The sequence below is a fragment of the Salarias fasciatus genome, chromosome 2 (assembly GCF_902148845.1).
Source record: "Salarias fasciatus chromosome 2, fSalaFa1.1, whole genome shotgun sequence".
Lineage (NCBI taxonomy): Eukaryota > Metazoa > Chordata > Actinopteri > Blenniiformes > Blenniidae > Salarias > Salarias fasciatus.
Genome location: NC_043746.1, coordinates 13,392,598 through 13,415,000, shown reverse-complemented (window position 1 = coordinate 13,415,000; position 22,403 = coordinate 13,392,598). Strand labels below are relative to the sequence as shown.

General features: G+C 40.0%; 5 protein-coding genes across 5 annotated transcripts in view; all 5 read right to left on the bottom strand.

Moving 5' to 3' along the window:
• LOC115397319 (protocadherin alpha-C2-like) overlaps positions 1 to 22,403 on the bottom strand; it is a 422,283-nt gene that overhangs the window by 371,193 nt on the left and 28,687 nt on the right. The window lies entirely within an intron of this gene.
• Positions 619 to 3,030, bottom strand: LOC115403737 (protocadherin alpha-8-like). The gene has a single exon (XM_030112734.1). The coding sequence runs from the start codon at positions 3,028 to 3,030 to the stop codon at positions 619 to 621; it is 2,412 nt and encodes an 803-aa protein (XP_029968594.1).
• On the bottom strand, positions 3,151 to 11,704 carry LOC115403727 (protocadherin beta-13-like). The gene is made up of 3 exons (XM_030112721.1): positions 9,338 to 11,704; positions 4,490 to 4,939; positions 3,151 to 3,156 (listed from the first exon to the last, which is right to left on the bottom strand). Exons 1-3 carry the CDS (start codon positions 11,690 to 11,692, stop codon positions 3,151 to 3,153), a joined length of 2,811 nt encoding a protein of 936 aa, XP_029968581.1. The 5' UTR covers positions 11,693 to 11,704.
• On the bottom strand, positions 12,977 to 18,907 carry LOC115403718 (protocadherin beta-15-like). Its single transcript, XM_030112710.1, has 4 exons — positions 16,462 to 18,907; positions 15,046 to 15,250; positions 13,204 to 13,728; positions 12,977 to 12,991 (listed from the first exon to the last, which is right to left on the bottom strand). Exons 1-4 carry the CDS (start codon positions 18,846 to 18,848, stop codon positions 12,977 to 12,979), a joined length of 3,132 nt encoding a protein of 1,043 aa, XP_029968570.1. The 5' UTR covers positions 18,849 to 18,907.
• LOC115403711 (protocadherin alpha-13-like) lies at positions 19,468 to 21,879 on the bottom strand. The gene has a single exon (XM_030112697.1). It carries the CDS (start codon positions 21,868 to 21,870, stop codon positions 19,468 to 19,470), a length of 2,403 nt encoding a protein of 800 aa, XP_029968557.1. The 5' UTR covers positions 21,871 to 21,879.

Below are 22,403 nucleotides of genomic sequence, written 5' to 3'. Positions count from 1 at the left end.
TAAAATTGTTATTGTATCACCGCACTGACACCATGCGATGACACTGCTCGCTACAACAACAGAAAAAAACAAAAAAAACAAAAAAGTGTTGTTGTTTTTTTTTTTTTTTTTTTTTTTAGCGAAAACTTCAATGTACGTTTGGTAAAATCATGACGCCAATTTTGGCAAAAAAAAGGATAAAATCTTTCTGAATGTAAATTAATAATTCAGACCTAGATCCTCAAACGTCATTCTCTTACATTCCAAACTCGAACAACTTGTTGTTTTTTTACTTGGCTATTGACGTGCATACACACATTTTAATATTCGCTGAACGGACCAAACGGTGCCAGCACCATGGAGAGCGAATTAGGATGGTCTACAGGCCTAAAAACTTGCATTAAATCCATAATTGGCTTGAGAAAATAAACCATTTAACATCCGAGGAACTGGTGAAAGTAAAACTAGTTAGTGATTTGTATAAAATAACTGGCATGTTTGAGACTAAATGTAAAATACTGCAACCAATACTGCAACCTGCGTGCAGTACAGTACAACACAGAGTTAAATACCAGAAAGAAAAAAAAATCAACAGGCTGTCTTTTACAAGCCAAACAAATAGAGAAAAGGGCTCTAAAATTAATTTGAATACAAAGGAGAAAAAAGATGAAAATAGGCACACATTTTTAGAGAAGCCCTTACCTCATCAGATATTCTCCTTCTGTCAGGTAGTACCAAAGTATTTGCATGACTTCCAGGGACAATAGTAGATCCGATACTCATTCTGGGTCCAACCAACATGTATCGTTTATCTCCAGATCTGTATTGAATGCTATGGCACAGTGTTCCATCATAATTAGTCTCTTGTAAATATTTAGATGTATAGTCTGTAGATTTGGAGCACTGCATTGCAATCAGAACGATGATGCTGAAGATGAAAAGCACAGAAACTGAGCCCAAAGTTATCATCAGGTAAAAAGTCAAGTTGTTATCATCTTCATCTTTTGCTGCACTTTTGACATCTGAGGCTGCAAAGGCCTCTTTAGGCTCCACAAGTTTGACAATCACAGTGGCTGTTGCTGACAGTGAAACATTCCCATTGTCTTTGACCAGGATGACCAGCTTATGTTCAGCCTCGTCTGTCTCTGTGAATGAACGAAGTGTCCTGATCTGTCCTGTGTAGCGGTCCAAACCAAAGAGACTGTGGTCAGTGACTTCCTGCAGTGAGAACAGCAGCCAGCCGTTATATCCTATATCAGCGTCATAGGCTCTGACTTTAGTCACCAGGTGTCCTGCGTTGACGTTGCGGGGAATTTCCTCCACACCTTCAGCAGAGCCGTTGGAGCTGAGTGGATAGAGGATGACTGGAGCGTTGTCGTTCTGATCCAGAATGAACACGTTGACTGTCACGTTGTTGCTGAGTGGCGGAGTTCCAGAATCTGTGGCTACAACTTGAAACTGGAACGTTTTCAGTGTTTCAAAGTCAAAACTTTTCAGTGCCACAATACTTCCTGTTTCAGAGTTTATGTTCAGGAATGAAGTGAATTTATTGTCTTCACTGCCACTTCGTAAAATATAGGATATGTGTGCATTATCACTCTCATCACAATCAGAAGCTTCAACTGAAAACACAGAAACACCTGGTTCATTACCTTCAGTGACATAAAAGGTATAAGGGGTCAGAGAAAACTCTGGACTGTTGTCATTAACATCTGAAACCACAACACTTATGGTCTTCACAGAGGATAATGGAGGTTGACCAGCATCTTGTGCAGCTATAGTCAACTCATAATATGCCTGTTTCTCTCTATCCAGTGGAGACTTGGTTACTAATGAATACATATTATTTTGCAATGATGGTGTTAAAGCAAAAGGAACAGCTTCACTTATGGAGCAAACAACTTTTCCATTGAGTCCAGAATCCAAGTCATTCACACTGATCAAAGCAACTGTAGTTCCAGGTCTGGAATCTTCAGGAATTGAGCTAGAAAAAGAAGTAACTTCAATCTCAGGTGCATTATCATTCACGTCAACTATCTTAATAATCACACTTTTTTCAGATGTTAGTGGAGCAAGGCCTTTATCTGATGCCTGAATCTCAATTTCGTACTTGTCCCTTTGCTCATAGTCTATTAAACCCTTCACAATCACATCGCCTGTTATTGGGTTGATATCAAAAATTGAGAGTAACTTGTTACTGACACTATTTCCAAAAGAGTAAAATACATCTCCATTCTGACCATCATCCAAATCAGTTGCATTTACTTGAATTACTGTTGTACCAACTGGAGCATTTTCAGAGATCATGACTGAATAAGCATCCTTTGAAAAAATAGGTGTGTTGTCATTAACATCTAAAACAATGACAGCAATATTCATGCTCCCCGTTTTGGGTGGTTTTCCTCCATCTATTGCGGTCAGCACCAAGGAATGCTTCTGTACTGCCTCTCTGTCCAAAGTTTTTTGTAAAACTAGGATCGGTATTTTACCATCTTCTCCCTTGTCTCTTACTTCCAAACGAAAATGATCGTTCTGGCTCAGTTTATACTGCTGCACAGAGAAATGACCACTGTCTTCATCCCGTGAAGGTTTCAGCTGAAATCGCGCCCCTGGCAATACCGACTCAGAAATTTCCAAACGTTTCTCTTCCTCTGGGAAACTGGGCGAATGGTCATTTATATCCAATACCTCAATTCCGACGTAGTGTACCTCCAGCGGATTTTCTAGAACAGTTTTTAGATTGATCACACACGCACTGGTCTGCGCGCACACCTCTTCTCTGTCAACTTTTCGGCTCACATACAGAAAACCGTTGTTTTGATTTACGTGGAATAGAGACTCCGCGCCGCCTGAAACAATCCGATATTTTCTGGACTTCAGCGTACTTTTATCCAATCCTAAGTCTTTTGCGACGTTTCCAACCACAGTCCCTTCGTTACTTTCTTCGGGGATCGAATATCTCAGTTGCGCTGAAGCCACACTCCACAAGAGCACAATAGTGACGAAGCCAGACAGATGTCCTCGACCCAAGCGTTGTTTTCTTTGTTCCATGGTGACATCCACTGTCTTCAACGACCATTAAAATAAATACAAATGCACTGTAATGTCGTGAACACGCTCATGTGTGGAAATATCCCCTTTTTTTCCGGTCAAATAAAATGGCAGATCCGGTTATTCCTAAGGAATCAGACAGATTCTGGAACGACTGCGTTTTTTTCCCGGACTGAGTAAGAGACCTGGGGGTTGAACCAAATAGTGACGACAATCACGCCTAAAGCTGACTTTTTCTGTTGTGCTGACACCGTGCGACATAATTTGTCACTGCAGAAGATCCTCAGCTGGTCATAAATCAGCCAGTTATTGTTCATAAAATCTCCGTTGTTTTATCTTCAAGTACCGCAAAAAACGGTTCCTCATTCATAAGGTAGATGTGGTTTTAATTAAAAATAAAAATAACAATAATAATAACAAAACAACCACTTGTGAAGATTAGGTGCCATTAGATAAATGCTTACTGTGTTCAAATAAACTGTAGAAATCAAGCTGCCATCAAATATGAAAAAAACATAACGAAAGCACACATTTTCAGCACCACGGACAGTGATCGTCAGCAGTTCAACTGCAAGTGATTTAGCCTCTCCCCATCGTTAGTAACTGTTTCAGTATTTTTTGTTCAATGCATCTTCAGAAATGTTTTCTTGATTAGAATTACATGATTGACTGTTACCGTTGCGTTGCAATCAATATAATATCGTTAAATGATTTTTTTTCTCAACTTAATATACCCAAGAAAATAGCAGTGGCTATGAAAACATTTTCACAAAACTACAAAGACGAAGCCAAATCTATAAAAATGTATAATCTGTTATATCATTTCAGAGATTAAACCATATGTTTCGCAAGTGAAATTTAATTTAAAAAAAACTTTGCCTGTTTCACACAACCGCAATGACCATCTATTAAATCAAAACGACATTGCCTTCAAGCGCAAAAAAAGACGAGATTTCAATGACCCTGCATTCTCAAAAGTGATGTGTTTCCTCCAGTCATTAAAAAAACCCTCATGCTCAACAAGCACACACATATATTGAGCCTCGGACTAAAATCTGGCAGATCACACAACATTCACTGAACATTTGTAACAAAACGTACAATATTTGGGAATGCTTATTTCCCCAAAACACTAGTTGCCTCCATGTCTTACCTCTTCAGAAGCTCTCCTCCTGTCAGGTAGTACCAAGGTATTAGCATGACTTCCAGGGACTATGGTTGATCCAATACTCATTCTGGGTCCAACCAACATGTATCGTTTATCTCCAGATCTGTACTGAATGCTATGGCACAGTGTTCCATCATAATTAGTCTCTTGTAAATATTTTGATGTGTAATCTGTAGATTTGGAGCACTGCATTGCAATCAGCACAATGATACTGATCAGAAAAAGTACAGAGACTGATCCCAAAGTGATCATCAGGTAAAAAGTAACATTGTCATTTTCCTCATGTGTTACTGCACTTTTCACATCTGAAGCTGCAAAAGCTTCTTTAGGCTCCACAAGTTTGACAATCACAGTCGCTGTTGCTGACAGTGAGACATTTCCATTGTCTTTGACCAGGATGACCAGTTTATGTTCAGCCTCGTCTGTCTCTGTGAATGAACGAAGTGTCCTGATCTGTCCTGTGTAGCGGTCCAACCCAAAGAGACTGTGGTCAGTAACTTCCTGCAGTGAGAACAACAGCCAGCCGTTATATCCTATGTCGGCGTCATAGGCTCTGACTTTAGTCACCAGGTGTCCTGCGTTGACATTGCGGGGAATCTCCTCCACACCTTCAGCAGAGCCGTTGGAGCTGAGTGGATACAGGATGACTGGAGCGTTGTCGTTCTGATCCAGAATGAACACGTTGACTGTCACGTTGTTGCTGAGTGGCGGAGTTCCAGAATCTGTGGCCACAACTTGGAACTGGAACGTTTTCATGGTTTCAAAGTCAAAGCTTTTCAGAGACACAATATCTCCAGTTTCAGAGTTTATGTTAAGGAATGATAATATGAAATTGTTATCCTCGCCATCTCTTTTCACATGATATGAAATCCGTGCATTGTCATTCTCGTCACGATCTGATGCTCTTACTGAAAACACAGATGCTCCTGGATTGTTACCCTCGGGGACATAGAAGGTATAAGGGCTCAGTGAAAACTCTGGACTGTTGTCATTAACATCTGATACCACTACATTAATTGTCTTTTCAGATGATAACTGAGGTGTTCCACTGTCTTTTGCTATTATTGTCAGGTCATATTGTGACTGTCTCTCTCTGTCCAGAGGTGATTTAGTCACTAATGAAAATGTTTTATCTTTCAATGATGGTGCTAAAATGAACGGCACGTCGGAATTAACATCACAATTAACTTTTCCGTTAAGTCCAGAATCTAAGTCATTGACACTGATCAGAGCAACTGTAGTCCCAGGTCTAGAATCTTCTGGTATCGAGCTGGAAAAAGAGGTGACCTCTATCTCAGGTACATTATCATTCACATCCACTATCTTAATAAAAACACTCTTTTCTGTTGTAAGAGGAGCAATACCTTTATCTGATGCCTGAATCTCAATTTCAAATTCATCGTTTTCTTCATAGTCAATTGAATTTTTAACAGTTATCTCCCCTGTTAATTCATTTATATTAAATAGGTTTAATAAGTTTTGTTGCATACTCTGACTGAATGAATAAACTGTATCTCCGTTTGTACCTTCATCTGGATCTGTAGCATTTACCTGTATGACTATTGTGCCAATTTGAGCATTTTCTTTTAATGTCACGGAATACATTTCTTCAGAGAAAACTGGTGCATTATCATTCACGTCCAAAACGTTGACTAGAATGTTCACAGTGCCAGATTTTGGAGGTTTGCCTCCATCCAGAGCCGTCATTATTAACGAATGGCTTCCTGCTCTTTCCCTGTCTAAAGCTTTTTGGACTACCAGTGTCGGTATTTTACCAACGCCACGTTTTTCCTTTACTTCTAAACGGAAATTATCATTTTGACTCAGTTTGTATTGTTGGACAGATAACAGGCCACTGTCGGGATCTCGTGACGGTTTCAACTGAAATCGCGCTCCGGGCAACGCTGACTCTGAAATCTCCAATATATTGTCCTTTCCAGGGAAAGTCGGTGAATGGTCATTTACATCTAGAATTTCCACTTCAATATAGTGTACCTCCAATGGGTTTTCGAGCACAGTTTTCAAATTCATCACACAAGAAGTGCTTTGTTCGCACACTTCTTCTCGGTCAATTTTTCGGTTCAAGTACAGAATGCCGTCGTTTGGATTCACACGGAAATACGGGTGTGCGTCACCAGACACAATGCGATACTTTCTGTTTTTTAGAGTACTTCTGTCCAGTCCCAGGTCTTTTGCTACATTTCCAATTACAGTTCCTTCATCCACCTCCTCTGATATCGAGTACCTTTGAGCTGTGACCACACTCCAAAACAGGACAGCGACAACGCATCCAAGCAGACATCCTCGTATCTGTCCCTGAAAATCCCTTTGTTCCATTGTTAAATCAAAAATTATCACCAATCCATCGCCACGACAAACACCAGGGTTGTAAATAAAGAAGATTTTCTCCTTCTTCCTAGCCACAAAAATAGAATGCCAAACAGGATATTTTCATCGGAAGAAACATCCAACAAGGCTGAGCAGCACTGATGCGAGACTGATAAAAATGTGGAACCACAAAGCAATGACGACAAGCCCGTTGCTGCTGACATTTTATGTTACACTGACACCATGCGTCCGCATTTGATTTTCAGATTATTTTCAATATTGCGAATATAACCCCCCACCTCCACCTGCAAAAAATCGCTGGCGTTTGTGTTTGATTCCACAAGAAAACCCTGCATTTGTCCAAAACAGAAGTGTCAACAACATTACGTTCCATTCGAATCAGCAAATTATGTGCAATACTGTATTAAAAACTTTGTATGTATGTATGTATGTATGTATTTATTTATTTATTTATTTATTTATTTATTTATTTATTTATTTATTTATTTATTTATTTGTTTGTTTGTTTATTTGTTTATTTGTTTATTTATTGTATTAAAACTTTTTTCGTTTCAATCACGGGAGCTATATTGTGTGGTTCAGGGCCGGGTCTACGCAGGGGCAAGAGGGGGCCTGGCCCCCTCAAATAAATGTTGTGCTCCCTCAAACTAAATCCCGCAAAATATATTAGCACAAGCACCCACCGCGCCATCCTCGCTCCGACGCTATGCCCCCCCCCTCCCCCTCCCCCTCCCCCCTGAACGCACATTTGTGCCTCCCCAAACACTGGATGTGCCCCCCTTGAGAGGAATGTCTGGCAACTGGTTTGGTGGTGATGTTTTTAATTGCAAACCATTTAGTCTGAAATACATTCCTTCAGAGCCATTGAAAGTGCCTGGATTGAAGCCAACTACGGTCTATTATACAGTTTTCTTATTTCATAATTGTTATGGAACTGCTCATGAAACCCCGCAACAGAATTGCCTACCTGTTATTGATTTTTGAAATGCATTAACATAATTTCATATTTCCTGTCAGACATCAATTAACATTTAAAAGCAAGCAAAATAAATGACTGGTTTGGAGCTCCGAATGCAACTCAAATGTTTACTTGAATACCCTTATCGATTCACGAAAAAAGACCAGTGAGACAAAAAAAAAACAAACAAAAAAATGCTTAAATGCAAAGAGAAAACAAAATTGGAATGTAAGCTTAATTAAACTTACTAACAGCGAAATTGAAATTTTGAAGCAGTACACAAGGGACAGCGCCCAAAGGGTGAGTGGATTTTTTAGTTTGTATTTATCGAAACCATCCGAACATTCCAATATAAAAAAAAAGAAATAGTGAATACGAAAAGTACACTTGCAGATTAGGAAGCAGCCAATGTATGAACAGGACGCCTTCAGCATTGTAAAAGTTCCCATCTTCCCTTTTGCCCATTGATACCCAAAATGCCCTTGTGTCAAAGTTTTTTCCTCACCTTTAAGTGTGTGCGTGTATGTACTTATGTGTGAAAGTCTGTGTGCCTGAAAATAATAAACTAAACAAAAATAACAATTCAGATGTGCCTGTTTGGTCGTCATATGATCATGTCCCCATCACTGCTCTGACGTTTTCCAGACTGTCCTGTAGCTCAGTCTAACCCTACTGCTAATCTAAAAACCGAGAACCTGTGGGAGGACTGACTTTAACACCTCGTGATCTGGTGATGAGGTTTAGCAGCAGTGTCCATTTTTGCATTGTGTATTCTTGCAAGATGAGCAATTGTGTCTGACTCACACACCTCTCTTGACGTTACAAAATCTAGTTAACCACACTGAGAGGAGAAAGTATCAGCTTATTTTTGTATTATATTTCTGCTGTTATTTATCTTCCCTTTTTCAGTTTGTTCAGGATATCATACACAAGACATGTATGGTAATAAATACAGGATGAAAATTTCTTGCTGAAGTCATGTTTGTGTTCTACTGAGGTTACAAAGCAAAAATAACTGAAATAAAAGTTGTCGCAATGGTTCCATTTTTATTCTCCAATTTTAGTCAAACTTAAAAGTAAAGACTCCTGGAAGAGTAGCTTTACAGGTAAACAACAATGGAGATCTAAATTCAACTCAATACATTCTTCTGTCCTAAATGAACAGCTTAATTTATGTCTTTGTGGATATAGGCTGTACCTTCACCTCTCTTTTATTCTTGTCTTCCCATTAATGGTGCTCTTTCAGTTTACTGATGAACAACTTATGTTCAGTTCAAACAAACCGCCTCGGTTGCAACCTCTCTCAGCAAAAAGTCTTGTACGAACAATCAGCGGTCTGGCAGCTCACAGTCAAATGTTTTCAATCTTAGTTGTCTTTGCATCTTGCCATGATCACACAACACTTGTTTAACCATTCAAGTGTCTCCACTCTCTGATCAATACAGCCCACCTCCTCACCAACCCCTCCAACAGAAGCTGTTCAATGTATCCCATCAGGTCAAAGTGACTGACCCCCAACAAAGATAAGAGGTGTGGACAACAACATGGTATGGTGTGATTCCATGATTCCATGTTACATTCAGAATGAACATGGGTTGCTTCATGTCAAACAGGTACTTCTGTACGGAGTTTCAAGTTCGTTGGAGCACCCGCTGATCCAAATTTTTCTGCATGGCCCTGTTAATCACATTGAATTCAGCTTTAGAGAAAACAAAAATCCAAGTGTGGCTTGGTGTTTACAAACAACTGTGTTTCACAAGGAGTGATGAACTCGTGTTTAAAAAGAAAAGCTTAACTTTTGAACATTATTTTATGTTTTTAAAGGACCTTACCTCCTCAGATATCCGTCGCCTGTCAGGGAGCACAAGTGTGTTGGCATGACTTCCAGGGACTATAGTAGATCCAATACTCATTCTCGGTCCAACCAACATGTACCGCTTATCTCCAGATCTGTACTGAATGCTGTGGCACAGTGTCCCATCATAATTAGTCTCTTGTAAATATTTTGATGTATAGTCTGTAGATTTGGAGCATTGCATTGCAATCAGCACAATAATGCTGATCAGGAAAAGTACAGAAACTGATCCCAGAGTTATCATCAGGTAAAATGTCACATTGTTATCTTCATCTTCCCGTACTCCACTTTTCACATCAGAAGCTGCAAAGGCTTCTTTGGGCTCCACAAGTTTGACAATCACAGTGGCTGTTGCTGACAGTGAAACATTCCCATTGTCTTTGACCAGGATGACCAGTTTATGTTCAGCCTCGTCTGTCTCTGTGAATGAACGAAGTGTCCTGATCTGTCCTGTGTAGCGATCCAACCCAAAGAGACTGTGGTCAGTGACTTCCTGCAGTGAGAACAACAGCCAGCCGTTATATCCTATATCAGCGTCATAGGCTCTGACTTTAGTCACCAGGTGTCCTGCGTTAACATTGCGGGGAATGTCCTCCACACCTTCAGCAGAGCCGTTGGAGCTGAGTGGATACAGGATGACTGGAGCGTTGTCGTTCTGATCCAGAATGAACACGTTGACTGTCACATTGTTGCTGAGTGACGGAGTTCCAGAATCTGTGGCTACAACTTGGAACTGGAAAGTTTTCACAGTTTCAAAGTCAAAACTTTTTAGTGCCACAATAGTTCCAGTTTCAGAGTTCATGTTAAGGAATGATATTAATTTATTATCGTCACCACTGTCTCTATTCACATGATACGATATTCGTGCATTGTCATTCTCATCACGATCAGATGCTGTTACTGAAAACACAGGTGCTCCTGGATTGTTTCCCTCATTGACATAAAAGGTATATGGACTTAATGAAAACTCTGGTTTGTTGTCATTCACATCTGACACCACTACATTAATTGTTTTTTCAGTTGATAACTGAGGTGTTCCACTGTCTTTTGCTATTATTGTTAGGTCATATTGTGATTCTCTCTCCCTGTCCAGGGGCGATTTGGTCACTAATGAAAACATTTTATCTTTCAAGGATGGCAATAAAGTAAATGGGACATCTGTATTGAAATTACAAATGACTTCCCCATTAAGCCCAGAGTCTAAGTCATTGACATTTGTCAAAGCAACTGTCGTCCCAGGTTTGGAATCTTCTGGGATCGAGCTTGAAAAGGAGGTAACCTTAATTTCAGGTGCATTATCATTGATGTCCACTATCTTAATTATCACACTCTTTTCAGTTGTAAGAGGAGCAAGCCCTCTATCTGATGCCTGAATCTCAATCTCATATTCATCAGTCTTTTCATAGTCTAACAGATTTTTAACCATTATTAGGCCTGTTGAAGGACTGATTTGAAATATGTTCAATATATCCTTGTTTATACTCTTACCGAAAGAATATACCACTTGTCCGTTTGGACCCTCATCTAAATCTGTTGCATTGACTTGTATGACTGTCGTGCCAATCGGGGCATTTTCAGTGAGGGTCACAGAATAAACATCTTTTGAAAAAGTTGGTGCATTGTCGTTTATGTCCAAAACTTTAACTTGAATTCTTGTGTTACCAGCTTTCTGAGGTTTACCCCCATCGAGTGCAGTCAGTGTCAGCGAATGGCTGCCTGCAGTTTCCCTGTCTAGAGCTTTTTGAATGACCAGCACTGGTATTTTGCCATCACCCCGTTTTTCTCTAACTTCCAAACGAAAATGATCGTTTTGGCTCAGTTTATACTGCTGCACGGAAAACTGACCACTGTCAAGATCCTGTGCAGGTTTCAGCTGAAATCGCGCTCCAGGCAATACTGATTCTGAAATCTCCAGCGTGTTGTCTTCTTCTGGAAATGTGGGTGAATGGTCGTTTATATCTAGGACTTCTACTTCAACATAATGTACCTCCAGTGGATTTTCTAAAACGGTTTTCAAATTGATCACACAAGAAGAGCTTTGCGTGCACAGGACCTCTCGGTCAAGTGTTCGGTTCACGTACAGAATGCCGTCGTTGGGATTTACACGGAAATAAGGATCTGCATCACTGGAAACGACGCGATACTTTCTGTTTCTGAGAGTACTTCTGTCCAGTCCCAGATCTTTTGCTACATTTCCAACCACAGTCCCTTTGTTCACTTCCTCTGCTATCGAGTACCTTTGAGCCGTGGCCACACTCCAAAACAGGACAGCGACAACGCATCCAAGCAGACATCCTCGCATTTGAAGCTTGAGATCCCTTTGTTCCATCATCAGATCAGAAATAATCACCAAGCCACCACCACGACAAAAACCAGAATTGTAAATAACGGCGACTTTTCGGTCGTCCGACATCAACAAAAATATAACTGCAAACAGGATTTTTGCATCGGAAGAAACATGATCCAACACAGCTGAGCACTGACAAAAAGGTGGAACCACAAAGCAATGACGACAATCCCGTTTGCTGCTGAATTTTTATGTAACACTGACACCATGTGTCAGTGTTTGAGTTTCAGATATAATATGTACATTGGCACAAAGCACACTTAAAAAACAAAAGAAAAAAAACGTACGTGCTTGTGTTTTAATTAGCCTTGATGATCGAAGCCGAAAAGAATTTTGGATTCTTTAAGGAAACTCAACATTTATTCAAACCAACCCTGTCAAACACAGCACCACATTATATTCAGCACATTATTTGTAACATATGCAAAACTTTAACTATTTATTATCGAAACTGCATAGTTAAAACCATAGGGTTTAATTCGCTGTTCTTCTTTTCTTTTTACACTTAACCGATTTATAATCTGAAATAAGTTCTGTTAGTACCACCGGCACAGGCTGATTTTAAGCTGACACGTATAGAAACCTGATTTTTATATCAGACATAAAAAGGCAAGCATAACCAGGTTGCGTTAAGCTCCCACTGCAGCACACCATTTTTTTAATGATTAGTCTCCTTTAGAAATATTTTCCGTCTAAAATGTTATGCTGGAAAACAAAAAGAAAACTGGAATTTCAGCTTGATTCAACTTGCTGACAGTTGTGAAATTTTAACTTCAAATCAGATTATAAAACTGAAAAAAAAGAACAGAATAAACAATGCCCAATGGATATTTGTACTTAGTTTGTATTCATCAAAATTATCCCGACTGAAGCTCCAATGTGAATAAACAATTTAGGGGACAAATAAATAAATAAATAAATAAATAAATAAATAAATAAATAAATAAATACGAAATCACTGAAAATGGGTCTACTCCATAATTACGAAGCAACCGACATATACGCATGACGACATTTTCAGCACCATGGACAGCGTTATCCGTTCATCCCGAGTGACGCAAGTTTCATGATGAGTAACACTGAATCTACTGTCATTATTTTACAGTTTAGCAAGGACAGGTTTGTGAAAACCACAATCCAAGAGTCGTCAGAACAGCTTGTTGTTTGCAAACATCTTTTTTTCATAAACAGTGATGGACAAACGGGTTTAAAAATATAACGTCTAAACATTTTTTTTTTTTTTTTAACTTTTTAAAGCACCTTACCTCCTCAGATGTCCTTCGCCTGTCAGGTAGCACAAGTGTATTAGCATGGCTTCCAGGGACTATAGTAGATCCAATACTCATTCTGGGTCCAACCAGCATGTATCTTTTTTCTCCAGATCTGTACTGAATGCTGTGACACAGAGTTCCATCATAATTAGTCTCTTGTAGATATTTAGACGTATACTCAGACGATTTGGAACACTGCATTGCAATCAGCACGATGATGCTGACCAGAAAAAGTACAGAAACGGAGCCCAAAGTGATCATCAGGTAAAAAGTCACATTGTCATTGTCGTCATGTGTTACTGCACTTTTCACATCAGAAGCTGCAAAAGCTTCTTTGGGCTCCACAAGTTTGACAATCACTGTCGCTGTTGCTGACAGTGAAACATTCCCATTGTCTTTGACCAGTATGACCAGTTTATGTTCAGCCTCGTCTGTCTCTGTGAATGAACGAAGTGTCCTGATCTGTCCTGTGTAGCGGTCCAACCCAAAGAGACTGTGGTCAGTAACTTCCTGCAGTGAGAACAACAGCCAGCCGTTATATCCAATATCAGCGTCATAGGCTCTGACTTTAGTCACCAGGTGTCCTGCGTTGACATTGCGGGGAATTTCCTCCACACCTTCAGCAGAGCCGTTGGAGCTGAGTGGATACAGGATGACTGGAGCGTTGTCGTTCTGATCCAGAATGAACACGTTGACTGTCACGTTGTTGCTGAGTGGCGGAGTTCCAGAATCTGTGGCTATAACTTGGAACTGGAAAGTTTTCAGATTTTCGAAATCCAAACTTTTCAGAGACACAATATCTCCAGTTTCAGAGTTTATATTGAGAAATGATAATATGAAATTGTTATCTTCACTCTCTCTTTTCACGTGATATAAAATTCGCGCATTGTCATTCTCGTCACAATCAGATGCTGTTACTGAAAACACAGATGCCCCTGGATTGTTACCCTCGTTGACATAAAAGGTGTATGGACTTAATGAAAACTCCGGCTTGTTGTCATTAACATCCGACACCACTACGTTAATTGTCTTTTCAGAGGATAATTGAGGTGTTCCACTGTCTTTTGCTATTATTGTCAGGTCATATTGTGACCGTCTCTCCCTGTCCAGAGGTGATTTGGTCGTTAATGAAAACATTTTATCTTTTAATGTAGCGGTTAACGTGAACGTGACGTCATCGCTAACGTAACAAATTACTTTTCCATTAAGTCCAGAGTCTACGTCCTTTACACTGATCAGAGCAACTGTTGTTCCAGGTCTGGAATCTTCAGGAATAGATCTTGAAAATGAGGTTACCTCAATCTCCGGTGCATTGTCATTTACATCCACTATTTTAATAATGACGCTTTTTTCTGTGGTCAGAGGAGCAAGACCTTTGTCCGATGCCTGAATTTCGATTTCATACTCGTCATTTGTTTCATAGTCTATTACACCTTTAACAGTTACTTCACCTGTAATGGAATTAATGTCAAAGACATTTAGAATGTTTTGATTCATACTGCTGCTGAATGAGTAAAAAACATCCCCGTTAGGACCTTCGTCCAAATCAGTCGCGTTTACTTGTATAACTGATGTGTCAACTGGAGCATTTTCACTGACGGTCACGGAATAAACATCTTTGGAAAAAACTGGAACATTATCGTTAACATCTAAAACCTTTACAATAATGTTCATATTTCCAGATTTAGGAGGCTTGCCGCCATCGATCGCTGTTAGTATTACTGAATGACTTCCTGCAGTTTCCCTGTCCAACGGTTTTTTAATTACTAATATTGGTATTTTCCCATCACCTCGTTTTTCTTTTATTTCTAAACGGAAATTATCGTTTTGGTTCAGTTTGTATTGTTGCACAGAAAACTGACCACTATCACGATCTAATGCCGGTTTCAGCTGAAATTTTGCTCCTGGTAACACGGACTCTGAAATCTCCAGCCTTTTGTCTTTTTCTGGAAAGACTGGGGAATGATCATTTATATCGAGCACTTCCACCTCAACGTAGTGTACCTCCAGTGGGTTTTCTAAAACAATTTTCAAGTTTTTTACACATGCACTGCTTTGCTCGCACACCTCCTCTCGGTCAATCTTTCGGCTCACACAGAGAATACCATCGTTGTTTAAATTGAAAAGGCTGTCGGCGTCACTGGAAACAATCCGATACTTTCTGTTGCTCAGTGTGCTCTTTTCCAATCCCAGATCTTTTGCTATGTTTCCGACCACAGTTCCTTCACTGACTTCCTCTGAAACCGAGTACCTTATTTGGGCTGAGACCGCACTGCACAACAGCACAGCGACGACACATTCAACCAGATATCGCCGCTTGCAGTTCCTTTGTTCCATCGTCAAATATAGAACCATCAACAATCCGTCACGCCGATAAAAACCAGGGCTGTGAATTGAAAATACTTTTCCTTCGTCCCTTTTCGAAAGTAAACGGCAACCAGGATATTCACAGAAGAAGCAATTCAGAAAAAATGAGCGAACATTCAAGCGAGTGTTTTAAAGCTTTCGAACCACAAAGCAATGACGACAACCCCCTTTGCTTCCAACATTTGATATTGCACTGACACCATGCGGGCCCATTTAAGAATGAGAAAGCTGTGTGCATTGTACAAAAGCAATGTTGCCCCATGTCTTATCATTCATACCTCACTCAATCGAAAGGGGTCAAAGTTGTATTTTAGTGTTGATATTTGTTAATCATAAAGGACTTCCAACTTTGATCAAACCAACCAAATACCAAACAACCACAAACTTTCCTAACTATGTCTTCTCCCTGTGCTGTATGCAAAATGGGGAATCTATCTTTGCTAATTCAGTTTTGTTCTTTTTGGTTAAGAATAAACAATTTTGAAAAAAGAAAAGTGATACAATTCTTTCATCACACCAAAGTTGACTGGAATTGATATCAAATAGGATTCAATATAATCATATCACTTGGTCAGATGTGCCAGCAGGAAAAAAAAAAGTTTGCGCTGTAGACAATGCCTCAGTTTCAGGAAACCTTTTTTGTAAAGCATTAGAGCTACTAAGTATCTTGCAAATGGACTGCAGTTATATTCTTTATAGCAGCTTTACTCTGCTTGAGCTGATCCCAAAGTGCTTTACACCATTGATCACATTTAACCATTTACACACACTTTCACACACCAGTGGCGACAAAGACGAACAAGCAAAATTGTGCATATCCCATGCCAGAAATGCCCCAATAGGGTCCATCCTAAAAAGAAAGTACGAGTACAGCTAATGACTTCTTAAGGAATAATTTTGACACTCCCAATGTATCACACACTCATTTATAATTACACAAAACCTCTTCACACTGACATAAAAGTTATCCATGGAATCGCATGATACAAATGAACAAATGCATGTACAGTTGAATTTAGAGTGCAACTGATGAATATTGTCCATGCAATACTAGTTCAGTACCTTGGACAGCAACAGTGGTCAACAACTCCCTGTGTACATCCATGCCAAACTGACAGATTTAGCTTTGAGCTCCTTACCTCTTCCGATGTCTTTCGCCTGTCAGGTAGCACCAGCGTATTTGCATGACTGCCAGGGACTATAGTAGATCCAATACTCATTCTCGGTCCAACCAACATATAGCGTTTATCTCCGGATCTGTACTGAATGCTGTGACACAGCGTCCCATCATAATTAGTCTCTTGTAGATATTTAGAAGTATACTCAGAGGATTTAGAGCACTGCATTGCAATCAGCACGATGATACTGACAAGGAAAAGTACTGAGACTGATCCTAAAGTTATCATCAGGTACAATGTGACGTTGTCTGCGTCATCTACTTTTGCTGCACTTTTCACATCAGAAGCTGCAAAAGCTTCTTTGGGCTCCACAAGTTTGACAATCACTGTCGCTGTTGCTGACAGTGAAACATTTCCATTGTCTTTGACCAGGATGACCAGTTTATGTTCAGCCTCGTCTGTCTCTGTGAATGAACGAAGTGTCCTGATCTGTCCTGTGTAGCGGTCCAAACCAAAGAGACTGTGGTCACTAACTTCTTGCAGTGAGAACAACAGCCAGCCGTTGTATCCTATGTCAGCATCATAGGCTCTGACTTTAGTCACCAAGTGTCCTGCGTTGACATTGCGGGGAATCTCCTCCACACCTTCAGCAGAGCCGTTGGAGCTGAGTGGATACAGGATGACTGGAGAGTTGTCATTCTGATCCAGAATGAACACGTTGACTGTCACATTGTTGCTGAGTGACGGAGTTCCAGAGTCTGTGGCAACAACGTGGAACTGGAAAGTTTTCAGAGTCTCAAAGTCGAATCTTTTCAGTGCCACAATATCTCCATTTTCAGAATTTATGTTGAGAAATGAAGTTATTTTATTTTCTACATTTCCATCCCTATAAATATGATATGAAATTAGTGCATTGTCATTGTCATCATGATCAAAAGCTTTGACAGAAAACACAGTGGCGCCTGGTTCATTCGCTTCACTGACATAGAAAGTATATGGGTTTAGTGTAAACTCCGGTTTGTTGTCATTCACATCTGACACCACAACACTAATGGTCTTTTCGGATGTTAATGGTGGCTGACCTGCATCTTTTGCCATTATTGTCACTTCATACTGTGGCTTTTTCTCTCGGTCCAGAGGCTCTTTGGTCACTAATGAAAACATGTTGTCTTTTAAGGATGGTGTTAGAGTGAATGGGTTGTCATTGCTGACAGTGCATACCACCTTTCCATTCAGCCCAGAGTCTAAGTCATTCACACTGATGAGAGCTACTGTAGTCCCAGGTCTGGAATCTTCAGGTATTGAGTTGGAAAATGAGGTTACCTCAATCTCAGGTACATTATCATTCACATCGACTATTTTTATGATCACAGTTTTCTCTGTGGTCAGAGGAGCAGTACCTTTGTCGGATGCCTCAATTTCAATTTCATATTTATCCTTCTCCTCATAGTCTAACAGACCTTTGACAGTTAACTCCCCTGTTAATGAATTGATATCAAAAAGCCTTAATATATTTGGATTCATAGTGCTGCCAAATGAGTAAACTACTTCTCCATTACTACCATCATCTAAATCCGTTGCATTCACTTGTATGATTACTTTACCAACAGGAGTATTTTCATCAACCCTCGCCAAATAATCGTCCAATAAGAAAACAGGTGCATTGTCATTGAGGTCTAAAACCTTTATCATAATTTCAGTTGTTCCTGATTTAGCCGGTTTACCCCCATCAAGAGCTGTCAGTAACAGTAAATGACTATCTACAGTTTCCCTGTCTAAAGATTTTTTCACAACTAGAATCGGTATTTTTCCATCTTCCCCTTTATCTTTGACTTCCAATCGAAAATGATCACTTTGGCTTAATTTATATTGTTGCACTGAAAATTGACCGCTATCTGGATCTCGTGCAGGCTTCAACTGAAATCGCGCTCCAGGCAAGGCGGACTCTGAAATCTCCAGTCGTTTTTCTCTCTCCGGGAAAGTTGGTGAGTGATCATTAATATCCAGCACTTCCACTTCTACATAATGCACCTCCAGTGGGTTTTCGAGCACAATTTTCACATTCATCACACACGAGCTACTTTGCGGGCACACGTCCTCTCGGTCAATGTTCCGGTTCACATACAGAATACCGTCGACGTGGTTTATTGTGAATAAGGGATCCATATCACTGGAAACAATTCGACACCTCCTGATTTTCAGAGTGTTTTTGTCCAATCCCAGATCCTTTGCTACGTTTCCAACCACAGTTCCTTCAACGACTTCCTCGGAAATGGAATATCTCAACTGAGCCTCGGTCACACTCAACAATAGCGCAGCGACGATGCATCCTGCCAGGAAACCTGCTCGAGGTTTTCTTTGTTCCATGGTCAAATGCGAAATCATCGCTAATCCATTACAATGACAAAGTCGGCTTGCAGAAATAAAATGACATCCCTTCAAGGAAATATGAAAAAAATATCACGGAAATCCCAAAAAATAGTAGCTATGGTTCATTTTTAACGGAAGGAGTATACTGTCTGCAAAGGCTGTGCAGAAATTGAAAGGAGAGAATTGGAGGCGGAACCACAATGGTAAGGGCGACCAGCCTCCTTTGTTGACTTGAAATATTGCAGTGACACCATGCGACCAAATCTCAAAAGGCAAGTGCATTTTCAGCATGAAAATGGATTGCGAAGCGATTTTAAAATTAATCCGTGAGACATATCTAAAATGCAATTATTTCAAAAGATATTCAGCAATGTGTAAAGCAACAGATCCAAAACAGAGAAACAGACCAACCTAAACAAATCATACCCACAGTCACGTTGCACTTTCATTTTAAAACTTAACAAGTTCCTCATTTGAATTAAATGATGAAGGCAAAATTAGAATAACGATTCGCAGCAATCAACCAAAAACTGTCAATCAGTGCATACATTTGATCGAGGTTTAAATAAAGCTAAATTGTGTTGTGAAATTACTTCCATCATACCACAAACGAGAAACCAATAAAGGGACAGGTTCAGCATCTAGAGCAGAATGTACAAACAATTATTTGAATATACTTTACCTCCTCAGATGCCCTCCTTCTGTCAGGGAGCACTAGAGTATTTGCATGACTGCCAGGAACAATTGTAGATCCAATACTCATTCTGGGTCCAACCAACATGTATCTTTTTTCTCCAGATCTGTACTGAATGCTGTGACACAGTGTCCCATCATAATTGGTCTCTTGTAAATATTTAGATGTATAGTCTGTGGATTTTGAGCACTGCATTGCAATAAGAACAATAATACTGATGATGAAGAGTAGAGAAACAGCTCCCAGAGTTATCATCAAGTAAAATGTAACGTTGTCGTCATCATCCATCGTCGCCGCACTTTTCACATCAGAAGCTGCAAAAGCTTCTTTAGGCTCCACAAGTTTGACAATCACAGTGGCTGTTGCTGACAATGAAACATTCCCGTTGTCCTTGACCAGTACGACCAGTTTATGTTCAGCCTCGTCTGTCTCTGTGAATGAACGAAGTGTCCTGATCTGTCCTGTGTAGCGGTCCAAACCAAACAGACTGTGGTCAGTGACTTCCTGCAGTGAGAACAACAGCCAGCCGTTATATCCTATATCAGCGTCATAGGCTCTGACTTTAGTCACCAGGTGTCCTGCGTTGACGTTGCGGGGAATCTCCTCCACACCTTCAGCAGAGCCGTTGGAGCTGAGTGGATACAGGATGACTGGAGCGTTGTCGTTCTGATCCAGAATGAACACGTTGACTGTCACGTTGTTGCTGAGTGACGGAGTTCCAGAATCTGTGGCTACAACTTGGAACTGGAAAGTTTTCAGAGTTTCAAAGTCGAAACTTTTCAGTGCTACAATATCTCCTGTTTCAGAGTTTATGCTAAGGAATGACGCTATTTTATTTTCTTCGTTCCCACTTCTTAAGATATGATAGTTTATAAGGGCATTATTGTTTTCATCGTGATCAGAAGCTTTAACTGAAAATACAGAAATTCCTGGCTCATTTACCTCATAGACATAAAAAGTATATGGGCTTAGAGAAAACTCTGGGCAGTTGTCATTCACATCTGACACTAAGACAGTTACTGACTTCTCAGAGGACAATTGAGGTTGACCATTGTCTTTAGCAGTAATTGTCAGATGATATTCTGACTGCTTCTCCCTGTCCAGTGATGATTTGGTTACTAGTGAAAACATGTTTTCTTGCAGCGATGGCGATAACGTAAAAGGAACATCGTCACCTACTGAGCAAATAATTTTTCCGTTAAGTCCAGAGTCTAAATCATTGACGCTGATTAAAGCAACTGTCGTCCCAACTCTGGAATCTTCAGGAATTGAACTGGAAAATGAGGTAATTTCTATCTCAGGTGCATTATCATTCACATCATTTATCTTAATAATCACGCTTTTCTCTGTTGTAAGAGGGACCGGACCTTTATCTGACGCTTGAATCTCTATTTCATACCTATCTTTTTTTTCATAGTCTATCAAACCTCTTACAGATATTTCACCAGACAGTGAATTGATATCAAACAAATTCCATATATTTGGATTCATACTTTTACTGAATGAATACACTACATCTCCGTTCGGACCGTCATCTAAATCTGTTGCATTTACTCGAATTACTATCGTGTCTACGGGAGCATTTTCTTGAAGCGTCACCGAATAAACATCTTTTGTGAAAATTGGAGCATTATCGTTAACATCTAAAACATTTACTAAAATGTTCATGTTTCCTGATTTTGGGGGTTTGCCACCGTCCAAGGCCGTCAGTATTAATGAATGACTCTCTATAAGCTCCCTGTCTAATGTTTTTTGAACTATCAATATCGGTATTTTACCATCTTCACCTTTATCTTTAACCTCTAAACGAAAATAATCGTTTTGGGTCAGTTTATATTGCTGCACTGAAAATTGACCGCTGTCTGCATCTCGTGATGGCTTTAATTGAAATCGGGCTCCGGGTATCACAGACTCAGAAATATCAAGAGTTGTTTTTTCTTCCTGGAAAAACGGAGAGTGGTCGTTTACGTCCAGCACTTCCACTCTAATGTAGTGAACCTCTAGAGGGGTTTCCAGCACAGTTTTCAGATTCATGACACATGAACTGGTTTGTGCGCACATCTCTTCTCGGTCAATCTTTCGACTCACATAAAGTATGCCGTCGTGGTTTAGAGTAAACAGAGGATCTGCATCAGTAGTAACAATGCGATATTTCCTGTCCTTCAATGTGCTTTTATCTAATCCAAGGTCTTTCGCTATGTTTCCAACAACAGTACCTTGAGCGACTTCTTCGGTGATTGTGTATCTGAGTTGCGCCGAGGCAGCGCTCCACAAAACCACAAAAACAGCGCATCCGATCGCATGTCCACGCAACCATTCTGGCTGGCGTTTTCTTTGTCCCATTATCAGTCTCCACGATGTCCGTAGCAATTCGCAAGGACTATATTGTTGTCATAAAATGCGAATCCAAATCTCAACACAGGTATTCTATCCCCGCTTCCACACGCAGACGTGAAAAAATCGAACAATTGACTTGAAAACATGAAATCACGGGTTCTGCTCGTGTTGAAATGAAAATGTGAGGAAGGGGTGGATCCACAATGCAGTGACAACAGGGTAATTTGATAGCGACTTTTTATATTATACTGACACCATGCGATTTCTCTACACAGTGCAGATCTGGGTACTTCTGCTGTTCTGCAATTACAAAATTGTATCTTTTCAAAAGCTACTTCGTCACCTCATCAAACAAATTAGAATAGCTCATTATCTGAATATTCACACAACACAATTTATTATTTTGGCAGTCAATCACGGAAATTAATGGACTGAGTTTGCAACATTTCGATCAGAAAGCAAAAGCAAATACATTCAGTACCCTGGACAGCGACCGTTTAGGGCTTTGGAAATGTGTGCGCTGTCCGGATTAGAAGTAG

Excerpts from the sequence above, each read along its gene's own strand:
- LOC115403737 (XM_030112734.1), bottom strand. The coding sequence starts at position 3,030 with ATGGAACAAAGAAAACAACGCTTGGGTCGAGGACATCTGTCTGGCTTC.
- LOC115403718 (XM_030112710.1), bottom strand. The coding sequence starts at position 18,848 with ATGATTTCGCATTTGACCATGGAACAAAGAAAACCTCGAGCAGGTTTC. Across the intron at positions 15,251-16,461 it reads AGGAGCTCAAAGCTAAATCT|TGCGGTCTCAGCCCAAATAA; the intron begins GTCAGTTTGGCA and ends GCTGTTGTGCAG. Across the intron at positions 13,729-15,045 it reads GAAAGATTGACCGAGAGGAG|TTCCAAGTTATAGCCACAGA; the intron begins GTGTGCGAGCAA and ends AAAACTTTCCAG.
- LOC115403711 (XM_030112697.1), bottom strand. The coding sequence starts at position 21,870 with ATGGGACAAAGAAAACGCCAGCCAGAATGGTTGCGTGGACATGCGATC.
- LOC115403727 (XM_030112721.1), bottom strand. The coding sequence starts at position 11,692 with ATGATGGAACAAAGGGATCTCAAGCTTCAAATGCGAGGATGTCTGCTT. Across the intron at positions 4,940-9,337 it reads GGCGACGGATATCTGAGGAG|TTCCAAGTTGTGGCCACAGA; the intron begins GTAAGGTCCTTT and ends AAAACGTTCCAG.